The sequence below is a fragment of the Balaenoptera physalus genome (genome assembly GCF_965194825.1).
Source record: "Balaenoptera physalus genome assembly, chromosome: 4".
Classification (NCBI taxonomy): Eukaryota; Metazoa; Chordata; class Mammalia; order Artiodactyla; family Balaenopteridae; genus Balaenoptera; species Balaenoptera physalus.
This window is the reverse complement of record NC_138891.1, coordinates 85,845,164-85,865,569: the sequence shown is the minus strand read 5'-3', so window position 1 is coordinate 85,865,569 and position 20,406 is coordinate 85,845,164. Positions and strand designations below refer to the sequence as shown.

At 44.7% G+C, this 20,406-nt stretch overlaps 1 protein-coding gene across 1 annotated transcript in view; it reads right to left on the bottom strand.

The window, feature by feature from the left end:
- The window catches only part of DRD3 (dopamine receptor D3), a 40,400-nt gene that overhangs the window by 5,309 nt on the left and 14,685 nt on the right, over positions 1-20,406 (bottom strand). Inside the window, 5 exon segments of the mRNA XM_082460243.1 lie at positions 710-1,055; positions 4,162-4,212; positions 4,214-4,240; positions 5,352-5,548; positions 12,901-13,043. Coding sequence (XP_082316369.1) covers positions 710-1,055; positions 4,162-4,212; positions 4,214-4,240; positions 5,352-5,548; positions 12,901-13,043 — 764 coding nt within the window.

Below are 20,406 nucleotides of genomic sequence, written 5' to 3'. Positions count from 1 at the left end.
GTCCCTAAGACATGAGTAGTTTGGGGCTTGTCTGTGACAGTGAACAGGATATGTTCACCTTCACTAACTCTGTATGGTACCGCGACTTATCAATTTTTAATTTCTTTATTTAAATAAATTTATATTTTTCTACTATAAAAACCAGCCCTGATTTTATACACTATGGAAAACTGGGTAAATATGCAAAAGTAGAAAGAAGTGAAATAATCACCCACCACACAAAGACAATCAATCACTTTTGACATCTGAATGAATTAATTTTCAGTCTTTTTTTCTCTGTATTTAAAATAATCTAGATGTTATAACACCATACGACAGTAGTCTTTTTGCATCCTCACATTTTTCACTTAATATTTTAAAATAGGTAAGCAGGTAGGAAATATCCAGTATGTGCCAGATGCTTTTAATGAATCATTATCTTACTTATTATTTGATTTATCCATTATAATTCCAAGTGATAGACACGAAACACAGCTCAATTACGTGACTTGTTTGGTTTCATAAATTTCAGTCTAGGTCTTTTGAATTTCCACCAGAGTTAAGATTTATTCACAAACTCTTTTCATTTACATTATAAACATTTATAAATATTACAGTCGTTGGATTTCCAATTTCTGTTAAATATGGTTACCTTAGTATCCTCCACCAGCTCCACTGAACTCAACCTAACCCAACGTAATCCAACCCATCCCAACTTAACCTGACTCACCAAGCACCATGACCAGCATCTGGGTTGCCTTCTTCTCCCGCAGCGGCGCTCCCCGAGGTTGCAGGGGGCCCAGCTTCAGGGATGTTGACAGCCTGCCATTACTGAGTTTTCGAACCTCTAAGCTGAGCTTAGGTGCCATGGTGGGGCTGAGGGAGTTCCGAGTCCTCCCCTCCCTTTTCAACTCTCCTTCCCCTTCTTGGAAGCCTGGTCTTCCCAAGGCAGTATCTTGGCAGATGCTGTAGTAGCGCTTCAGTTCCATGTGTGTCTGACCAGGGGAGAGGGGCTGTAGGTGTAACAAGAGAGGGTCCTGACATTTCTGGGGATATTGTTTATCTTCTGAATGTTCCTGAAAGGGAAACAGAATGCAATGAAGGAAGAAGAAGCCATCATTGTGTGAAACCTACAGAGGGTGCATCTGAGAGTGGTGGGCTCATGGGAAGTTAAGGTAAACAAAATCTGCTTCTGCCTTTACAACTCAAAAGCACCTACCACATAAAGAACATCTGAGAATCACAATAATCCCTTGAGGAGGGTAGCATAGAATTATAGCCTGGCCTTTTTAAGGTAGAATGACCTGGATATACAGAGGAAAATGTTAAATGGCACCATTGAGATGTAAGCAGAAAAATCTGGAAAGTGGGAAATGATAAGACAAATGACTCAGTTTCTTCAACAAATAAATTGCAGTGACAACACCACCACCACTTACAAGGTATGGGTCTTATTTGAATTTTGATTCAAATAAACCAACTATAAGAAATCTGTAAGACAATTGGGGAAATTTGAACATTGACTGGATATTTAATGATAGTAGGGAATTATTATTAAATTTTTTAGTGTGATGTGGTATTGTGGTTACGTGTTTTATAAAAGAGCCCATATTCTTTAGAGAGTCTTAGAGAAATATTTTTGGCTGAAATGTTGTTATGTTTGAGATTTGCTTCATAACAATCCAGTGGGGGTGTGTGAATGTAGGTGGGAGTGTAGTTGAAAGAAGATGGGGCCATGAGTTGATAATTGCTGGAGCTGGCTGATGACTACTGAAGGCTTAGTTATATTTGTCTTTCTACTTTTTTAGTTTTGAAATTTTCAATAATAAAAAGTTTAAAAAACCCAGGATTTTCATCTCAGCTTCCTACTTAGTTGATGCATCCTGGGCAAGTTAATTAAATGCCTCTGAGCCTCATTTGTAAAACAGAAAAGAAATGAAAAGAAACAGGTTTGGGATGAGCAGACTCTGAGAGTAGAAAACTGAAGATATGTGAAAGTTTCTGGTATTTTGGGAGGACATGTGTGTGCCAACGTCTTTCCATGTTTGAAAAATCAGATGCTGTGTCAATCTTGAGTAGAAGGCAGGACTCCCCAGCACCCTTACCAAAGCCATAAAAGCCAGATATTCACTCTCCCCGACCTCCCCACTGGGCAGCTAGAACTCTGGTACCTGAACCAAGCCCAGCCAATTGGAGATTCACACCTACAACCTTGAATTAGAGCTCATGAAGCAGGGAGACTTCAGAATTCATCTAGCAGTGGGGACGGTCAATGTCCAGTGTCCTAGGTATTTGAACCAGATTCTTCCTTAGGCATGAACAGCGTCTTCTGAAGCTGTTCTTCAGCCTTCTCATTGAGTCTGAGCTACTTGATATCCTTCCAGTAAATTCCTTTTTTACATAAGTTAGTCAGTGTCAACAACCAAGAACATTCACTAGTCTCTCCTTAGTTCAAGGATTCATAGTTTTCTAGACACACAGGGCTGGTACACTGTACAAACTTAGAAGCATTGTTGAATAAATGAATGAATGAATGAATGTAAGTGGGCTTCAAGATTATTTAGTGTTTTAAAAACTGTGCTCCACAGAGGTGTTTGTAGGAATTCTATCATAACATACTTTTTTAAAAATTTGGTTTTCATTTTGATGGAATTTTCTAATAATTAATGTAAGTATACTGTGTTTTATCTGAATGACCATTTGTAACCAAGATTATATTTCATGATTGAGCTAGCATCTAGTGATCTTCTAAAAGATGCATTATTTCTGAAACTAAAGGACTAGGGACAAATTTTTGAGAATGCTTATGAAATCTCAGATTTGGGACTTCCCTGGTGGCACAGTGCTTAAGAATCCACCTGCCAATGCAGGGGACATGGGTTTGATCCCTGGTCTGGGAAGATGCTACTTGCCACGGAGCAACTAAGCCCATGTGCCACAACTACTGAGCCTGCGCTCTAGGACCCACGTGCCGCAACTACTGAGCCTGCGTGCTGCAACGACTGAAGCCCGTGTGTCGAGAGCCCATGCTCCGCAACAAGAGAAGCCACTGCAATGAGAAGCCCATGCACCACAGCGAAGAGTAGGCCCTGCTCGCTGCAGCTGGAGAAAGCCCACACAGCAACGAAGACCCAGCACAGTCAAAAAAAAAAAAATTTATGAAATCTCAGATTTGAGAACATTGATCTAGTACAGCTTGTCTCCATTTCACAGATTTGGGAATTCAGTCATGTAGAAGGAAAGTGATTCTTCCAAGATTCTATATTGATGAGTGTATTTTTCAGCTCTTTCTGAAAACTTTTATCACCACCTCCATGACTGACATGAAGAAACATTGGATTGCTTTGGATCTGGCTGGCAGAGCCCTCCACTCCCAGATGGCAGGACAGAACCTAATTCTCCTCACTCCAGGCAATGCCAGCTTCTTGACTCTTCAATCTCTCCTCTGTAGTCACCACTTTTCCTTCTTTTGGCCTTGGAGCCTTCTCGGACTTTAAATCTCTTATCTATAAAAAGAATCATTTACAGCAAGAGTCTGTAACAGCTACATCCGGCCCGTGTAAAAGTGGTTAATTAACTATACGGAGATTGGACAAGGCTTAGACATTCATCATTATGGGTTTTTGAAGCTTCATTCCTAATATTTACTTGGCTGTGGAGCTCAGGGAGAGGAATACTGGTCTTTTATCTAACACCTTCAGGCTCCATGCAGCACTTGGCTTTCTTAGTGCGGCAGGGCTGGTTTGAATTGGAAGGATAAGAATCAGGGTGACTATGAAATTGTCTCAGTTTTCCCCATATTTAATGGCAAATAAGGCACTTGAAAGTTTCCCATTAGTCTCCCTTTTCGGCTTTTCTTGGATCTGCCCATGTCTGTTTCAGCGATGCCCTGTTTCCTCTAATGCAGGTTGTTCTGGATGGTATCATCACAACACATCCAAGAGTCATTGGCTCCGGTCATTGGGATCTAGCCCAACAGTCATATGCTTTTGGAATATTATTTGATAATGCCTATTCTGAAGCTCAAATCAGGCAGAATCTCAGATCTGTTATTTATTACAGATGCAAGTGTGAGGTTGGCGCTAAATTTGATTTTGGGGTGGAAGCGGAATTAAGTCAAGCCAATGTCTTGAGAAAGGGTCTCTTATTCTTTTCCTACAGTCAAAGGCATGGCTTACTCACCATTTTCCCCATGGCATCTGATGGAAATCTGGCCCTTATTGAAAAACTGTCACATAGGGTGCAACCGTAGCCAGGAAGACTAGGGTGGGTTGAAGGAGAAACAGTTGTGGGTTAAGCTCTATATAGTTGGGCCATATAGGTGACAATGCTTTGAATACAGTGTGTTCATATCCTCCGTCTTGGGTCCTGACCTCCTATTTCACAGGGGCCAATATTTTTGCTCTACGCAAGTCTTGGGACTTTGAGTTAGAGGCTCTGATTCTCATTCAAGTCATTATAGGTTGATCTAGACATCCAATGTGTACCTGCCTTCAACATCAAACTCAATTCTTACTCTATGAAGCCCTTTCCGGAGCATATTGACCTTTATCTTCTCATAACCTCTCCAGCATTTAATATTTAGATGCTTAGTTGTCTTCATCTCACATTTGGCAAACGTCCCAGTCAGTGCTGGGCTGCTCATTCATTTTGGGTGGAAGTGTGTTTTATTTGCTTGTCTAAGATTCTAAGCTACATGAAGGCAGAGGCTGTATAATATCCCTGCTGTCTCTTCCTTAGCAGATTGCAAGGGATTGGTATTCATCCATTCATGCTTCAAGTACACCTTGAAGCATGTGCCAGGCACTGGAATGAGCAGAATTTACAGCCCAAGCAATCAGGAGATTTCAGTGACCTTCCTTTTCAGAGCCTTGAAAGACCTAATAAAATGTGTCATCAGCATCTCCCATTCCCTCGGCTGGTTAGTGCCTCAACACAGAGGCAGATCTAGAAAGGACAGGAAGTTTCAATGGACCCCCAGTGATTCCTAATGTCATGATCTGGCCAGAAAGTCATTCCTGGAAACCCGGCATCAGTGAATGGTAAAGCTGCCACACTAAAACTTCATACCTGTGTGACATCTGAACAGCTGGCCATTTAGGGGCAATGAAAGACTTTGAAGGGGAGCAGAACAAGCCCAGAAACTATCCTATCATCTTGCTAAGTCAAGTGTGCTCTAGGGAAGACTATCAATGCACTTTTGAGATTGGATTTCCTACCTTTAAAGCCTAGCCAATATCTGCAGATTAAAAGGTGGGTATCAGATGTGTGTCCCCGACGTGGCAGAACAGGCAAAAGCATGCACTGCTGGACACAGGCTGGAGGCCACGGGGCTGAGTGTTGTCTTCCTTCTGCCCCTCCAGGGTGCTTACCTGTTGGGGGAAGCCGGGCCTGACGCTGATGCACTGACTGTTCTGTCGAGTGAGGATCCGTTTCCGTCTCCTCTGTCTCAACACCACGTAGATCCTGGCATAGACGAGGACAGTCACTCCAAAGGGCAGGTAGAAGGACACCACTGAAGAGTAGAGGACAAAGTCAGGGTTGGAGATGGAGCAGATGCTGGGGTCTCCTGTGAGCGAGAGAAGGGGAGAGAGCAAAGTAGTTGGCCAAGTATGGGACCTCGGTGGGGAGCACAAAATATGGCCTCACATCATGTGTGGTGTCTCCACCATCGAATCCACAGTGGAGCTTCGAGAAGCACTGGCCAGTCCCACCTACCCCCTCATCATGTCCCGGTCTATGTGCTGCCTCCTCCGTGGAGGCTTCCTTGCTTGATTTTCTCAGTCAGGAGCGACTCTTACTTCCTTTGTGCCCCACAGCCCTTTACTGTGCAGTTAGCACACGTGGCCTGATTGTTAACTCGTGAGGGTGCCATCTCAGATACCTACGTCGTCCGCTTGCTGAGAGTAGGAGGTCTAATTCATCTCGATGTCGCGCACAGTTCACTATGAAGAAAATTTACCGATGATCACATGCCAGGCACTGCTCTACACTGGGGCTGCAAAGATGAATAAGACACGGTGTCCTCCCTCGAAGGAGCTCTCAGTCTAGACAGACAGACGATCCCTTCCGTATGCCGTGCTAAGCGTCACAGAGGAACGCGGTCTGGGAGGCTGCGGTCGGGGGGTGTCACAGAGCAACAGAGCAGAGGCTCCCAGGAGGGATGCGGCCCCCAGAAAAGGGCCTGCCTGTGTGGAGGCATCAGAGGATTGTTGCATGCAATGAAAGAAAGGCGGAAGGCTTCTTTGCTGAGAATGCCAGGTCCCCGATTTTGAATCCGAGTTGTCGGGCAGGTGGTGGTTGACTACAGGCAAGTCTATTTTTCGGCGAATCCTGGTACTGCTCAGGGCTGAGATGGGAAAAGGGCCAGTAAACCTACTGTCATCATGGGCACTGTGAATTGAGGCACATCCTTGCTTCATGTCCTGAAACGCTCCTGCCCTTCCTCCTTAGGGGGCCCTGCAGCTTTGTCTTCTTCACTAGCAGATGTTGAGATCCCTCCAGTAGCCAGAGTAAGGCCTACAACTTGCCCCATCTTGAAAAAGAAAGTGGAAGGAAACAAATATCTTCCAGGTGATTCCAAGGGCTTTAGACACATTATCTTACCTAATAAATGTGGCAACATGATGTAGGCAGGTGCCATTACCGTCTCTATTCTCAGATGAGCAGACTAAGGCTCAGAGCTATTCAGTAAGTGGCCTAACATCACACAGTCTGGATGTGTTCCTCCAGTCATTTTGACCCCAAAACCAATGTTCTTTCTATGATTTTGACTCTCCACCTCCCTCTACTATTGGGCACGACAAATTTGCACTTTGTCCTGTCAGCAACAGGTGTTGGCACATCCAGCCAATCTTAATAAAGGGATGGGCATTCTCCAACCCAAACTCTGGCCTTGGAAGATGCAGCCTCAGGTGTGAACTGGTGGGGAGAGGGCTGTGGCCACGTGGGCCCCTCATTCTGCTTCTTGGTCTACGGAGGTAGGGAGAGGCCAGGCAGCCTGAAGTGGGAGACCCAGGTCTCCATTTACTAACTGTGTGACCTTGGGCATGCTACTTAACTATGCCAAGCCTCAGTTTCATGGTCTGTAGAAGAAGGACAAAAATATTGTATCATGTAGTGGTTGTGAGACTAAATGGTATCTATTATTATTATTTATTCTTTACTATTATTTATTATATACTTCCTCTAAGCTTTTTTTTTTTTTAAGTTTATTTATTTATTTATTTATGGCTGTGTTGGGTCTTCGTTTCTGTGCGAGGACTTTCTCTAGTTGCGGCAAGCGGGGGCCACTCTTCATTGCGGTGCGCGGGCCTCTCATTATCGTGGGCTCTCTTGTTGCGGAGCACAAGCTCCAGACGCGCAGGCTCAGTAGTTGTGGCTCACGGGCCTAGTTGCTCCACGGCATGTGGGATCTTCCCAGACCAGGGCTCGAACCCGTGTCCCCTGCATTGGCAGGCAGATTCTCAACCACTGCGCCACCAGGGAAGCCCCCTCTGAGCTTTTTGAACTTGAAAGGGAAGGTATCACTTGTAATGAAAATTTGGAGAGAGACTTATAGGGAACAATATTTGTGGGGGAGAGAAGGGAGCAACAGCTAAGAATTAAAACAAAACAAACAAGAAAGAATGTATTCGGTGCTCAGTTAGGCATTTTAATGATGGCACTGCCACCAGAATCTTTATGAGCTACTCCAGATTCTCTGATTCTCTTGGTAGGGGGGTAAAATTCAGGTAAAATTAATGTCATGTCACCAAAGCCTATATCATCATCTTTTAGGAAATGGCTCATAAAACTCTGAACAGTGGTCACCAAAATGGCATCTTCTGGTCTTCTAGGGGAGTGGGGTTGGGAGTAAGGATAGGGTGGCAGCTGGTGGTCTTTCTGAATCTGTAAGGAGCCAGGCTGGCAGTGATCACCCCTTGCCTGCAGTCAGCTCCCCTGCTGTCAGCGTCTGACTATGATTGAAATGCCTCCTCTAATGAGGAGGTACCTCAGCACGTTTTGTAGTGAGAGGGGGTCAGAGGGGTGGCAGGGCCAGTTTCCCCCTATTCATCTTGTCGCCATCCTTGGTGTGCTGGATAGTCCCCACGCGTCTCTGCAGATATAACATCTACCCTTCTCTATCCTCCTCTGCGTTTTGAGAGGGTGACCTCTATATTTTATATATTGACTACGACATTTAAAAAGCCAGGAGCCAAAGTGGGTATAGTATGCTTGCATTTGTGTAAACATGGACACACACACACACTCACATGTGTCCATGCACGGGTGTGTGTATGCATTTGCTTCAAGCGTGGCGTGCGGGATCTTAGTTCTCCGACCAGGGATTGAACCCATGCACCCTGCAGTGGAATCTCGGAGTCTTAACCACTGGATCTCCAGGGAAGTCCCGAGCATTATCTTTTAAGAATATGGGTGTTCACTTCTAGGGAGGGGACAGGGAGACTGGCAATCTAGGGTAGACGGGAGACGAACAGGCAAGTCTGTATATATATCTCATTATACCTTATGTTTTATCACGTGCAAGTATTTATTTTTCCATTAAAAGCATTGAACTATTGAAACGTTGAAATATTGAAAGCATATGTATGAGAAACAGAGTGAAGAGAGAGCACATAGCTATTTCGAAATCGCTGATCAGTGAAGATCTTCAGTATACAATCCCTGAACCTGCACTGTCATTCCTTCCTTCCTTCCCTACCTAAGAAACTGCCGCCTGTCCTTAGACAGAGTTTTGCAGCCTCTCCCAGAATTTCTCCATGTTATGCATCCCGTGAGGCCTGTCAGCAGGCAGAGTGATGCTGGAGGCAGTTGGGCAGTGAGTGGGGCCCTGCCTCAGCCTCCGCCAGGCCTGGCCTGGGTGTGTGTCCTGTGGGCAGCGCAGAGTGAAACACCACACACGACAATTCTGAAAGCTTCTCTCTGCTGAGTCCTGAGGAGGTGGTGAGGGCAGTGAGGCCCCCAGGAGCTAGGCTTCCCCAGGAGATGAGGTGCCTTGTCTTGATTATTTAACTGAAAGGGTAGTGTGCTGTCAGCATAACAGTTATTGAATGAATGAATACATGAATGATGAATAAACGAGCAAACTGTACAGATGAACATTTTCCATAAGCACATCAGCAGTCACTAGCTGGAGCGTAAAAGGGAAGGCCAGGAGGCTACTCCCCAACCTAGTTATTTTTCTTATCTGTAAAATAAAAGGATCGGGGATCTTTCAGGTTTCCTCTAGTACTAACACTCCATCCTCTGCTGCCATCAGGGGCTGTGGATGATGTGATATTTGGCTCCTGACTGCTGGGTCTCTCCTGGGAGCTGGGGCAACACGGGTCAGCCAGGCCCCACAGCCTTGGAACTCTCTGTGACCCAAGATCCTGCTTTATGTGTGCATCCAGACATGCATGTCGCCCTTTTTTCAGACAATAAGAGCAATTCCAAGATAGAAGAACCTGAAGTTCAACTTTCCTCTACGTTACGTTCTGTGACAATTCACAGTCCCACGTGGCAGCCCATTTCCTTAAAAGAAGAGCCCTGCCAGAAAGTTCTGTTTTGTGTTGCACCTCATGAAAGTCCAGCCACTGCCAATATCAGGTGTTGTTGGCAGTATCCTGCCCTTTTCTCCTCTCCTTCTCACAGGAGGAGTAGAAAAAAATGGCCGAGAGAAGTCATTTATATTGGGTTCTTGAATGAACTTGGGAAATTCCTTAGAGCTGTAAGAGGTGCTGGAGGAACCCACATCTATCAGGATAATGAAGCTTTGCTGTGAAGGTCAGACTGAGGCAGAGAAGGCCGGTGGGGCTTCTCTGCCTTGAGTCCTGCTCACGAATTCCCTGAACTAATGTTCTAGAATGAGACGACTAGGCTCCTCTCTGACCACCAACAGGACTACCACTGTTTAGATATCCCTTGGAGCAGGGGCATAGTTAAATTTTGAGGCAGAGGAACATTTTCTAATACATAATAATAATAACAACAATAACACTAGCTAGTATCTACTGGGCTTTTACAATGGACCTGACACTTTAGCACAATACATGAATACATGGAGAGCCTACTGTAGTCTAATTAATACATTTAAAAGTAAGAGACAGAGAGAGAGAGAGATGAGAAAGAAATGAGCCTATACGTGGTAAGTCATGAGCCTTTTTGGCCTTCTCAATTCTATATTTGAAAATCCTTTTGGAAAGATTTTTCTGAGTTTTGTTTCTGAAACAATAATGATCTCACTGGTGGCAACAACACTGCAATTAGGTCGTCATTCTTCTTCACTTTATACGTTGACCTTAACTGGGAACTCTGTCTAATGTCAGATTTTGACTAAGTGTTACCGGGTGTGTATGTGTGTGTGTGTGTGTGTATCTGTGTCTGTGTGTCTCTGTACCTGTGTGTGTGTGTCTGTGTATGTGTGTGTGTGTGTGTGTGTGTGTGTGTGCCCGCACACGCGCATGAGTAAGACCGCCCCCGCCAGCCTCTAAGAATGAGGAAGAGGAATAACTCTCCCCAGCAAAAGTTGGTGGGGCTTTGCTGCTGGCCGGGTTAAGGACTGCCTTGGTCTAGCAGTGGTAGGAAGTGGCCCGTACTACAAATTCCAACTTAGAAGGCATTTTCTCATAGAAACATGGATATAGAAGGTGGCTTAGTTATCAGACTAACCCGCAAAGCACATTTAGACGCATTGAAATGGTATTTGAGTACCAGAGTCAGCCTCTACAGTCATGTTAGAGAAGGTCGCCTTGGTGCATGTGCATGCACACGCATGTTTGTGTTTATAACGTGACATTGGTGACTGATAATGGGAAGTGTTAAAGAGTAACGCAAAGACAATAACAACATCATATTTTAGGAACACCCTGAGTTAACCAGGCACATCTTTGTTGGATAACTTGGCTACTTAACCTCTAACGCAGCAGAGAAACAAGCCTAACCTCGAGCAGGTGATATGTGCTTGGCACATCTATGTATGTTATCCCAATTTAATCCTCACTTACTTGTAAAAGAACTCTGTGAAGGCTGTAGAGTGGAGTTATAACATATGTAGGCTTAGATTCTCGAGTCAATGAAAATTATAGAGAGTCAAAATTCACCCTGAATCACACATAAAGGTACACATGGCTTGATTACAACCCTGAACAGTAATAAGTAAAGACATATGACACATGCAGTAATATGTCGTCTATTATAAAGAGTTAAACCTAACATATAATTTTAGAGATGAAGTTGCTGGACTTACTTGTAGGAGGCCATATATAAAAATAAATATTGAAAACTTCCTAACTAAATACATAGACCTAGTCCACATATTTGATTTTGTTCAAGTTTATGCTGTGCTATATTGTTATCCCAAATTTATCAACAAGGAAGCTTAACTTAGAAAAGTTAAGTAACTTGTTCAAGCAGACACAGCTGTTAAGCAGCAGAACTGGAGTTTGAATCTAGGTTTTTCTGACTCCAGAGCCTCTGTCTTCCTAAATGTATTTTGACTTCTAAATAATTGACCAGCAAATGACTCTTTGAAGACTATGTATAAGTTAAGATTTGCCTATATTTATATGTAATGTGTTACCTATATCTGTATACACATAAGCACACAGCTATGTGACTTGTACATATATACCAGCAATTCATGAACCTGGAACATAGTAGGAATTGAATGAATCAATTCAAATGGAGAAAATAAGAAATCCAGATGAACACTAGAACATGAGTCAATCAGTTCTCTCTTAGTGAACACTCAGTGTTTATTTTCAATACCTGTAACTATACTATATGTGCTAATAGTTACCATTCAACACATGAAATTCTTGAGGCTGAAAGATGGTCATGGAACAGACACTGAAGGCACTGTGAGGTGTCAGTTTGGATTGGTGTTATATCTAAAATCCCAGACATCTCAGATATACACATTGTTCATCCATTTGTCCGTCCACCCACCCATCCATCCATCCATCCATCCATCCATCCATCCTTCCATCCATCCAATAGAAGATGTACCATGTGCCAGCACCATGGCCAAAATTTTTGTATATTAAAAAATATAGGACTTCCCTGGTGACGCAGTGGTTAAGAATCCGCCTGCCAATGCAGGGGACACAGGTTCGAGCCCTCGTCCGGGAAGATCCCACATGCCATGGAGCAACTAAGTCCGTGCACCACAACTGCTGAGCCTGTGCTCTAGAGCCCATGAGCCACAACTCCTGAGCCTGTGCACCACAATTAATGAAGCTCACACCACAACTACTGAGCCTGTGCTCTAGAGCCCATGAGCCACAACTCCTGAGCCTGTGCGCCACAATTACTGAAGCTCACGCGCCTAGAGCCCGTGCTCCATGATGAAGAGTAGCCCCCGCTCGACACAACTAGAGAAAGCCTGCGTGCAGCAATGAAGACCGAATGCAGCCAAAAATAAATAAATAAACTAATTAAAAAATATATATATATATAAAATACATCCTCCAGTAATTTAGGAATTCATCCTAGTTCCCAAACGTCAGACATGATTTTTATTGAATAAAAAGTTAGAAATGTATACCCTACTCCAGGGCTGTCATTATATGTTATTTTGCATTGTAAATCCATTACGAATTATCATCTTTTCATTAGCAAACTTCACTTGAATTATTCATATAGCATAGTTTTTTAACTGGCACATTTCTTCAAATGAATACAATGGCTTTTCTTTCAAAATAGGAGTAAGCAGACTTTTCATTAATTGGGGCAGAACATTACTCCTGTGCCATTAATTGAAGAGGTTTTGCTTTCTATTTTATTTGTAATCAATAAAGGCCAACGTTTTGCAGTCTATAGCATCCTCATTTGATTACACTGACCAGGGGTCAGACATTTCAGGGCTCAGCACCACTCACAACCATTCAGATGTGCTGTGAATCACGCCGGTGTTGGAAGTGGGGCCATCATTGTTACCTGTGGTGTTGAAGCCAAAGAGGAGAGGGCAAGACACGGCAAAGGCCAGCACCCAGACAGCCGTGATCATGAGGGCCACGCGCCGACAGGAGCTCTGTCCTGTGCCATGTTGGTAGTGAACTGGCATGACCACTGCAGTGTACCTGTGAAAGGGAGGGGAGAGAGGATAGACATGATGAGAAAGGTTCTAAAGACAAGTTGAAAGAGGTTACTAGAGAAATACTCAGGTTGATACATGTGGCAGGAGAAAAATAATTTGGTTGGAGAAACTAAGAGAGGAAGGGGTATTTGAGTGAACATAGCAGAACGGCTGAGACAAGATAGATGAAGTACTCATTGAGGAAGGTGAGCAGAGAAAGGGAGAAAGAATAAAAAGCATAGCGTAACAACACTGGGTTGCCGGAGAGCTTCTTACCAGTGCTGGTTGACGGCCCAGCATATCCCAGCCTTATATTCACACACCCTTAACCTTGAAGACTCTAGATGCTGGTTTGTGTGCCTTTACGTTCTCCCACAGTTTTTCAGATAATGATGGAACTGTGCCCAAAGAGGATGTTTAGCCCTGCCTGTATCCTAACATTAATTCTAATCCTCATAGTGACAACTATTCCAAGTAGCAGAGATTTTGTAAATAGAGATGAGTAATATCCAATGAAGGCTTATTTTAAAATCAAGTTTTCATGCTGTCTTAGTCTGCTTGGGCTGCTATATCAAAAATACCATACACTGGGTGACTTAAACAACAAATATTTATATTTCACAGTTCAGGAGTCTGGGAAGTCCAGCATCAATGTGCTGGCAGATTTGGTGCCTGGTGAAAACCCACTTCTTGGTTTGTAGACGGCAGTCTTCTTGCTGTGTTCTCACACGGTGGGAGGGCTCAGGGGAGCTCTCTGGAGTCTCTTTTATAAGGGCACTAATCCCATTCATGAGGGTGGAGCCCTAATCCCCACCCAAACATCCCACCTCCTATACCATCACATTGGCAGTTAGGATTTTAACATATGAATTTTGGGGGGGCACAAACATTCACTCTACAGCACATGCTTTTACATGGTCAAAGCACAGTTTCTTATTCTTGTTGGATATTGTTGTCTTTTCTGTGGTGTATCCACACATACATTTACAGCTGCTTATTGGACTTACCTGCATGATTGCTCCATGGTTGTCCCAAACTCAAATTATCTGAAATAGATCTTCCTATTTCCCTACATCTCTTAATCTGCTTCCACTTCCTGCCTTTCTTCCAGACATCCACACCCAACTCTCAGGCTTTTTGACTCTTCTTTGGCCCTTCCATATCATTTGCTCACCCATTCATTTAGCCTTTCATTCATTCAATATTTATTGAGTTCTTACTATATACCAGGTTTTATTCTGGAAATATAGAGATATGCAAATGGGACATTGTCTCTGTCCTTATTGAGCTGGGAGTTGAGTGGAGTAGATGGATGAAAAAATGCTAATATAAAATGAAGAGTATCATGAAGGAAGTAAGCTGGGTGATGTGTTTAAGGATAGCAGAGGATGTAAAGAAGGGGCAAACGACATAAGTGGGTAGGAAAATGAGTGCGGTGAGAGGGAGCCAGACATGAGGGAAGGTAGGAGAAGAACATTGTAGGCAGAAGGACAGCAGGTCCTGTAAATTTACCCATTATGGTATCATCCCCATTATCCATGCATTTCTTTTCTACCACTTTTTCTCTGTGATGGCCACAGCCTCCTGGCTGGTCTCCCACTGCTAAGTCCCCAGATAGATTTCATCATGTCCCCCCCAACCCATGTTCCCCCCAACTCAGATGAAAACTGTCTGAAACAGGCATAATTCTAAGATGGCCCCCAAGATTTATGCACTGTAGAACTAGTAGAACTAGTAGAAATCCTGTGATTAGATTACAAATCAACAGACTGAGTAAATCAAAAAGGAGATTATCTTGGGTGAGCCCTTGAAAGGGACTGAGCCCTTCCTTAATTCAGAGAGATTCAAATCATGAGAAATTACCCTCCTGGCCTGCAAGGGGCAAACTGCCATGTTTGGGAAAAGATCATTTGGCAAGGAACAGCAAAAGGCCTATGGGAGCTGAGAACAACCCCTAGTTGACAACCACCAAGAAAGTGGGAACCTCAATCTTATAACTGTAAGGAACTGAATTCTACTGATGACCTGAATAAGTTTGGAAGACGAAAACACAAGTCAGCCTACACCTCGTTTTCAGCTTTTTGAGACCCTTAGCAGAGAACCTACCTACACGGTGCACAAACTTTTTGACCTGTGAGATTAAAAACGGATATAAAGTCACTACATTTGTGATAATTTGTTACACAGCAACAGAAAACAAATACAACGTCAATACTTAGCCTTCCTCAACATGACCCCAACTTGCCCAGCCAACCTGACCTCCCATTGGACCCTGACACTTACATATAACTGCAGCCATACTGGCCTAGTGATGGGTTATCTTCAACAGTCTTTGTTCAATCCATTATTCCTTTTCCTTCCCTGGGTAGCTCATTTTTTCTCTCCTTTAATCCCAGATCAGCTCTCCAGTAACCTTCCCAGTCCTTCTATCTTACAGAGACCTCTAACTCTGAATGCATAGCACTCCTATGCCAATCAATCACGTTGCCCTTCTGTATGCATTATTGAACTTGCCTCATGGCTGGAGAGAGATAGACCCCATATGATTTAAGTTACTTAATGGCTCAAATCATCTTATAGCCTTGGTATTCCATATAGGTCCTTGTACAAAGCAAGTAGTAAGAAGCTGTTGACTGATTGCCTCATGGACTCTGAAGGCCTCCTTCCTCATAAGAGGACAATTCTAATCCTAGCCCAGCTCAGGGGATCTAATATATATAGTTGGGTCTACATATACTCAATTTTTATTTATTTATTTATTTATTAATTATTGAAGTATAGTTGATTTACAATGTGTTAGTTTCAGGTATACAGCAAAGTGAATCAGTTATATATTCATTCTTTTTCAGATTCTTTTCCCATATAGGTTATTACAAAATATTGAGTATAGTTCCTGTGCTATACAGTAGGTCCTTGCTGTTTATCTATTTTATATATAGTAGTGTGTATATGTTACTCCCAAATTCCTAATTTATCTCTCCCGCCCACCTTTCCCCTTTGGTAAACATAAGTTTTTTTCTATGTCTGTGAGTCTGTTTCTGTTTTGTAAGTAAGTTCATCTGTATCATTTTTTTTAGATTCCACATATAAGTGATATATGATATTTGTCTTTCTGTGTAACTTCACTTAGTATGATAATCTCTAGGTCCATCCATGTTGCTGCAAATGGCATTATTTCATTCTTTTCTTATGACTGAGTATTATTCCATTGTGTGTATATACCACATCTTCTTTATTCATTCATCTGTTGAGGGACATTTAGGTTGCTTCCATGTCTTGGCAATTGTAAATAGTACATATGCTCAATTTTTCATTGTCTCGTCAGTGTCCAGGGAACCTGGAGGCCAGATGCAGAGCAGGAACCCCCTTAGCTTCTCTTGTGCACCTCAAGGCTTGGGGCTGAGGCAGGGAAGGACAGACCCTGGGCTGGAGGGGGTGGGGTAGTGCTCCCCGATGCTCCTCCTATATGTACCAGCCTCCTGACTCATCTGCCTCATATGCATCTGGCCTTAGAGTTCATGTGTTAACATTTGTATCCCCAAAGAGCAGCCTGAGAGTCAGCTCTGAGGGCTGAGATGGAGGCAGACTCTGCAGAACTTGGCCTTGGCACCCTAACATGTGACAGAGGTGGCTTCTTTGTCAAGAGGGAGAAATAGAGTCCTTATCTAATAAGGTCAGATTACGATCCCACCACCAACCTCAAGGAAGGCCCATGACAACCCAGTTCCCTTCTCCTGATGCACATACACTATAGATCCTCCCTTGAATCTCTAACTTGGCGATGAAGGAGCAGGGCAAGTAGCACCTGGCACTCCTCCAGGCTTCTCACTCTCTCAGGACTTCCGACTCTGCTGGGGCAGTGAGCTGGGGCTTCACGTCAAATATGTCAACCAGGGTCTGGCCCTTAGCAGTGATCCCTGAGGCACCGTGGAGGAGAGGCTGAGCCTGAAACCCCTTAGCTGTCCTGGCCAAACAGCTGATGAGGGTCAGGAAGGAAAGGTATGGCACACTTCTTCCTGTCCAGAGCTGTTGGCCTTTATTTACATAATGACCTTGGATGTAAAAGAACCCGACCATTCCATTATTTGGTAGTGTGCTGCTAAATGCCTAACAACTGGCTCTGCAGGTGGAAAAAAGCCCTAATTTATACCATTTGTCAATTTCTGTGGTACAAATACTCCCACCATTGTCCATTTCAAGTTACACCAATGGTTTAATAACTGGCTCAAAAAACTAAAATTTTGCCAGTCAGTTCCCACTAGCCATTACAAGCTGACTCCAAGCCCCCCACTGAATGTTGCACACTTTCCTAGATCCGCTTTAATATTCAGCAACTTCTTGGAGGCTCCCGTTAATTCAATGAGTCAGTAAGTGTAGGGAGCACTGGCTCCATTTTATAAAGGACGAATCAAGGCCGTAGAGAGGTTACATGATGAAATCAAGTTCCCACAGCTGGTGGTAGCCGTCTCCGAGGCCAGGTCTCTCCTGGGTGCCCTGCTCCCTGCCAACGGCACTGCAAGTCTCTGAGGCCTCACGGGGACAAGGGCTTCCTCAGGAAACGTGGCACTGAAAGGTGGTTTGTACTTTAAGAGCACCGCGGCTACCCAGAACTGAGTTTCCCCATCAATTAGCTTGATTCTATTAATTTCCCGGGGGTCCTGTTAAGACACATATTCCAAGGCCACACCCTTGGATACTTGTTCCACTCCAGATGTTTGTATTTTTAACAAGCAAGTGCATCTTATAAGATTAGACAAGTTGGAGAAAGTCTGCATTAGGGAAAATTTCTGTGTCAAAACTCTTGTTAACTTGGGTAAGAAGTGAGAGATGAGACTACGTTTACCACTGTTACATTTATATATTTTTTCTTCTTAGTTTTAAAACATGATTAAACTTTTAGAATAAATGAGACACACCCCCCCCCCCCCCCCACCCCGCCAAATTTGTTTCCAGGGTGAAAAACGCCAGGAAGCTTGCCATCGGGGCTGAAACACAGAGGCTGTTCCGGCATTGGCCATCGGAGGGCACCAGAATGCAGCAAGAACCCAGCCAGCGCGGCGGGGTGAGAAGTTCACGGCTCACCTGGGGGCTCTCCAGGCCCCCAGTGGGGAGGCGGGGAGGGAAAGCTCGGCCCCCCTGGTTCCTGCAGCCCTGCAGGGACCCTGAATTCCAACTCAAGCAGACTGCTCAGCCTCTGATCTCCTCCCGAATCGATCGCAGATGACCGACCGCAGGCCAGGGCAGGGCTGGGCGTGGGCCCGATGCGCTCACCCGGCTCTTCTGGGTCTTCGGCCAGAGCGCGAGCGCGCGCAGCGCGTGCTGCCCAGTCGCTGCCTGGCCAGCCGCCTCCCTTTGAGCTCCTAGCTTTTTGGGTCTTTTCTGCCGGAACGCTGGCAGTGTGCTCAGTGGGTAAGTCAATGGACCTTGGAAACACACTGATCAGCGTCTGAATCCCGCTTGGCCTGCCGCTGAACCTTGTGACCGTGGACCACAGATTTGACTTCTTTGAGACCCAGTTTCCTCATCTGCATAAGGGGGATAATGAGTCCGCCTGATAGGGCTGTTATGGCTATTGAATGAGATGATCTCTGGGAAGTTTTTCAGCACAATGCCCGGTCCATATTAAGCATTTAAAAACCAGTATTATTACTATTGTCGTTATTATTGTGCTAGCCCAAGGGATCTGTGATTGTTCATATCAGTGAGTTTAGGGGTGTCTGCCCCTTATTCCTGATTATCAGGGAACATTAAATTTATTTATTTCTCAAACAAACAAGTATACAGCACTTTCTAGGTGCCAGGCAACTGTTCGAAGTCCTTTACAAACATTAACTCATTTACTCTTCGTAACAACACTTTTGCTCTGATCTCTCCTAAACAGGTAAGGGAACTGAGGCCCAGAGAGGTTAACTGACTTGCTCAAGTTCACCTTGCTTGAAAGAGCCAGGATTTCCAGCCAGGCAGTGTGACCCAGAGCTAGGGGCCCAGAGTAGGCTAAGCCTCTGAGACAGGCAGTGAGCTGGAGTAGAAAGAGGCTGGCTGAATCCTCTCTCCTGCACCTACCAGCTGTGTGATCTGGGCAAGGTTACCCACACAGTCTAGTCTTAAGAATTCTTACCTGTAGAGTGCGGGTAATACACCTACCTTGCTGGGATGTCGTGAGGGTTAGCGATAATGACAAGCTCTTGGTGCCCGGCACGCGTAGTACATGCTAAAGAAATGGTAGGTATTTCTACCGCTGTTGCCTTTAGATTCACCCCAGTTAGGATTAGCACAGAGGTAGCCAGGGCATTGAAGACAAAGGAAATGTGACTGGTTTACTCCCAGGAAATAGCACCTAGAGAACTGGGTGCAGGCATGACCAGAGGCCCCTCCCTCGGTGTCCCATCCCCGCCTCCGCCAATGAAGGGGCCAGACAGACCGGTGGTGTGGGAGTTCGGAGACTCAGGTTCTAGTTTCAGACCTAAGAGGCTACGGGTCCCCGTGCGAGCATTTAGTTTAACTCATTTCTGCACAAATGAGTTAAACTCTAACGCCCCTTCCGACTCCCAATTCTGTGATGGGGGTTCGTGGGCTTGTCACTCTGCTGAAGGCTTCAGGATCTTCACAGAATTCGACCTCTGCCCGGGGTCCTGTCCCCAAGTGGGAGATGTGTGTGTGTGTGTGTGTGGGAACTGAGGAAGGTGCGTCCCGGGGAAGCGGCAGTGGGGGAGGAAGGAGGCTGGGCTGGGTGGGAGGACCTGAGTCTAACTCCCCGCCTGGGTTTAATGAGCCCCCGAGCTCTGTGAGGGCTGCTTTTCACCACCTTTTATTTGGTCAGACAGGGGGCTCAATAAATCTTTAGTTCTGTGGACTCCCCTCACGGAATGGTTGAAGGAGAAAGCTTTTTGCAAATGACTAGAAAGCCCTTTGCAAATATAAAGTGCTTATTTAGATGCAAACTAAAAATCCAAGGTGCCTGTGACTCATCTGGTACCTATTGTGCTCGCTGCAGAGACGCGGAGGCTTGCCTGTGTGATGGGTGCCGTTTGAGAGCCACTTAAAGAACTCCCTGGTGAATGAATTTGGTTGCATTATTCCTGGGCTCCTTGCGGAGGACTCGAATTCTCACCGCTTGCTCGGATCTTGTCCTGCTCCTTTGACACTTTCTCAGCCCTCTCCCCGAGTTAGTTCTGACCCAGGATGTGGCGGGAGGGGGCTGCCCTACTGGGAGGCAAGGAGCCAAGGGCGGGTTAGGGGGTTGTGCTCACCCACTCTGCTTTTTAAAAAAGAAAAGGCGGCATTAATCCCAGCATCCAGAGCTATGCCTACGAATCTAATGACAATGGCATTACTTGCTTTCAAAAACCCTTTTATCATTTCCTTTT